A 927-nucleotide genomic window follows, 5' to 3' on the forward strand; every position below is an offset into this window, starting at 1 on the left:
ATGGGCCAACAAAATGCAACAATACCAACTGAGTTCATCTTGATGGGAGTCACACAGAGTGCTGAGTTGAAACTCCCTCTGTTCTCAATCTTCTTTGTCATTTATGCAGTCACAGTGGTGGGAAACCTGAGCATGATCATCTTGACCAAGCTTGACTCTCACTTACATACCCCTATGTACTTTTTCATTCGACATCTGGCTTTTATTGATCTTGGAAATTCCACTGCCATCTGCCCCAAGATGCTTGTGAATTTTGTTGTGGATCAAAATACCATCACCTATTATGCTTGTGCCACACAAATGGCATGCTTCATTATGTTCATTGTCAGTGAACTTTCAATCTTGTCCTCTATGGCCTATGACCGTTATGTGGCCATTTGCAACCCTTTGCTCTACAGTGCAATCATGTCTCCAACACGCTGTCAATTACTTGTTGGCATTCCATACCTCTATAGTACCTTCCAGGCTCTGCTGTTCCCTATTAAATATTTTACATTGACTTTCTGTGGCACAAATGTCATCAGTCATTTCTATTGTGATGTTGTCCCCTTGCTACCTTTGATATGTTCACAAGTAGAAGAGACAGAGTTGTTGACTATATCGTTTTCAGCCTTTAATTTAATCTCTTCATTATTTGTTGTTCTTTTGTCCTACATGCTGATTTTGTTAACCATATTTCGAATGCATTCTGCAGAAGGTAGGAAAAAAGCGTTCTCCACATGTGGTTCCCATCTGACAGTTGTGGTGGTGTTCTATGGGTCTCTACTCTTCATGTATGTGCAGCCTAAATCAACTCATTCATTTGAAACTGACAAAATGGCTTCTGTGTTTTATACTTTGGTGATCCCTATGCTTAACCCCTTGATTTATAGTTTAAGGAACAAAGAGGTAAAAAATGCTTTTCATAGAGTCTTTAAGAATTTATAA

At 39.1% G+C, this 927-nt stretch overlaps 1 protein-coding gene across 1 annotated transcript; it reads left to right on the forward strand.

Annotated features, from left to right (window-relative positions):
* On the forward strand, positions 1-927 carry LOC127222063 (olfactory receptor 8K5). Its single transcript, XM_051183973.1, has one exon. The coding sequence runs from the start codon at positions 1-3 to the stop codon at positions 925-927; it is 927 nt and encodes a 308-aa protein (XP_051039930.1).

The sequence above is a fragment of the Phodopus roborovskii genome, unplaced genomic scaffold (genome assembly GCF_943737965.1).
Source record: "Phodopus roborovskii unplaced genomic scaffold, PHOROB, whole genome shotgun sequence".
Taxonomy (NCBI): Eukaryota; Metazoa; Chordata; class Mammalia; order Rodentia; family Cricetidae; genus Phodopus; species Phodopus roborovskii.

Coding starts and splice junctions, on each gene's coding strand:
- LOC127222063 (XM_051183973.1), top strand. CDS start 1: ATGGGCCAACAAAATGCAACAATACCAACTGAGTTCATCTTGATGGGA.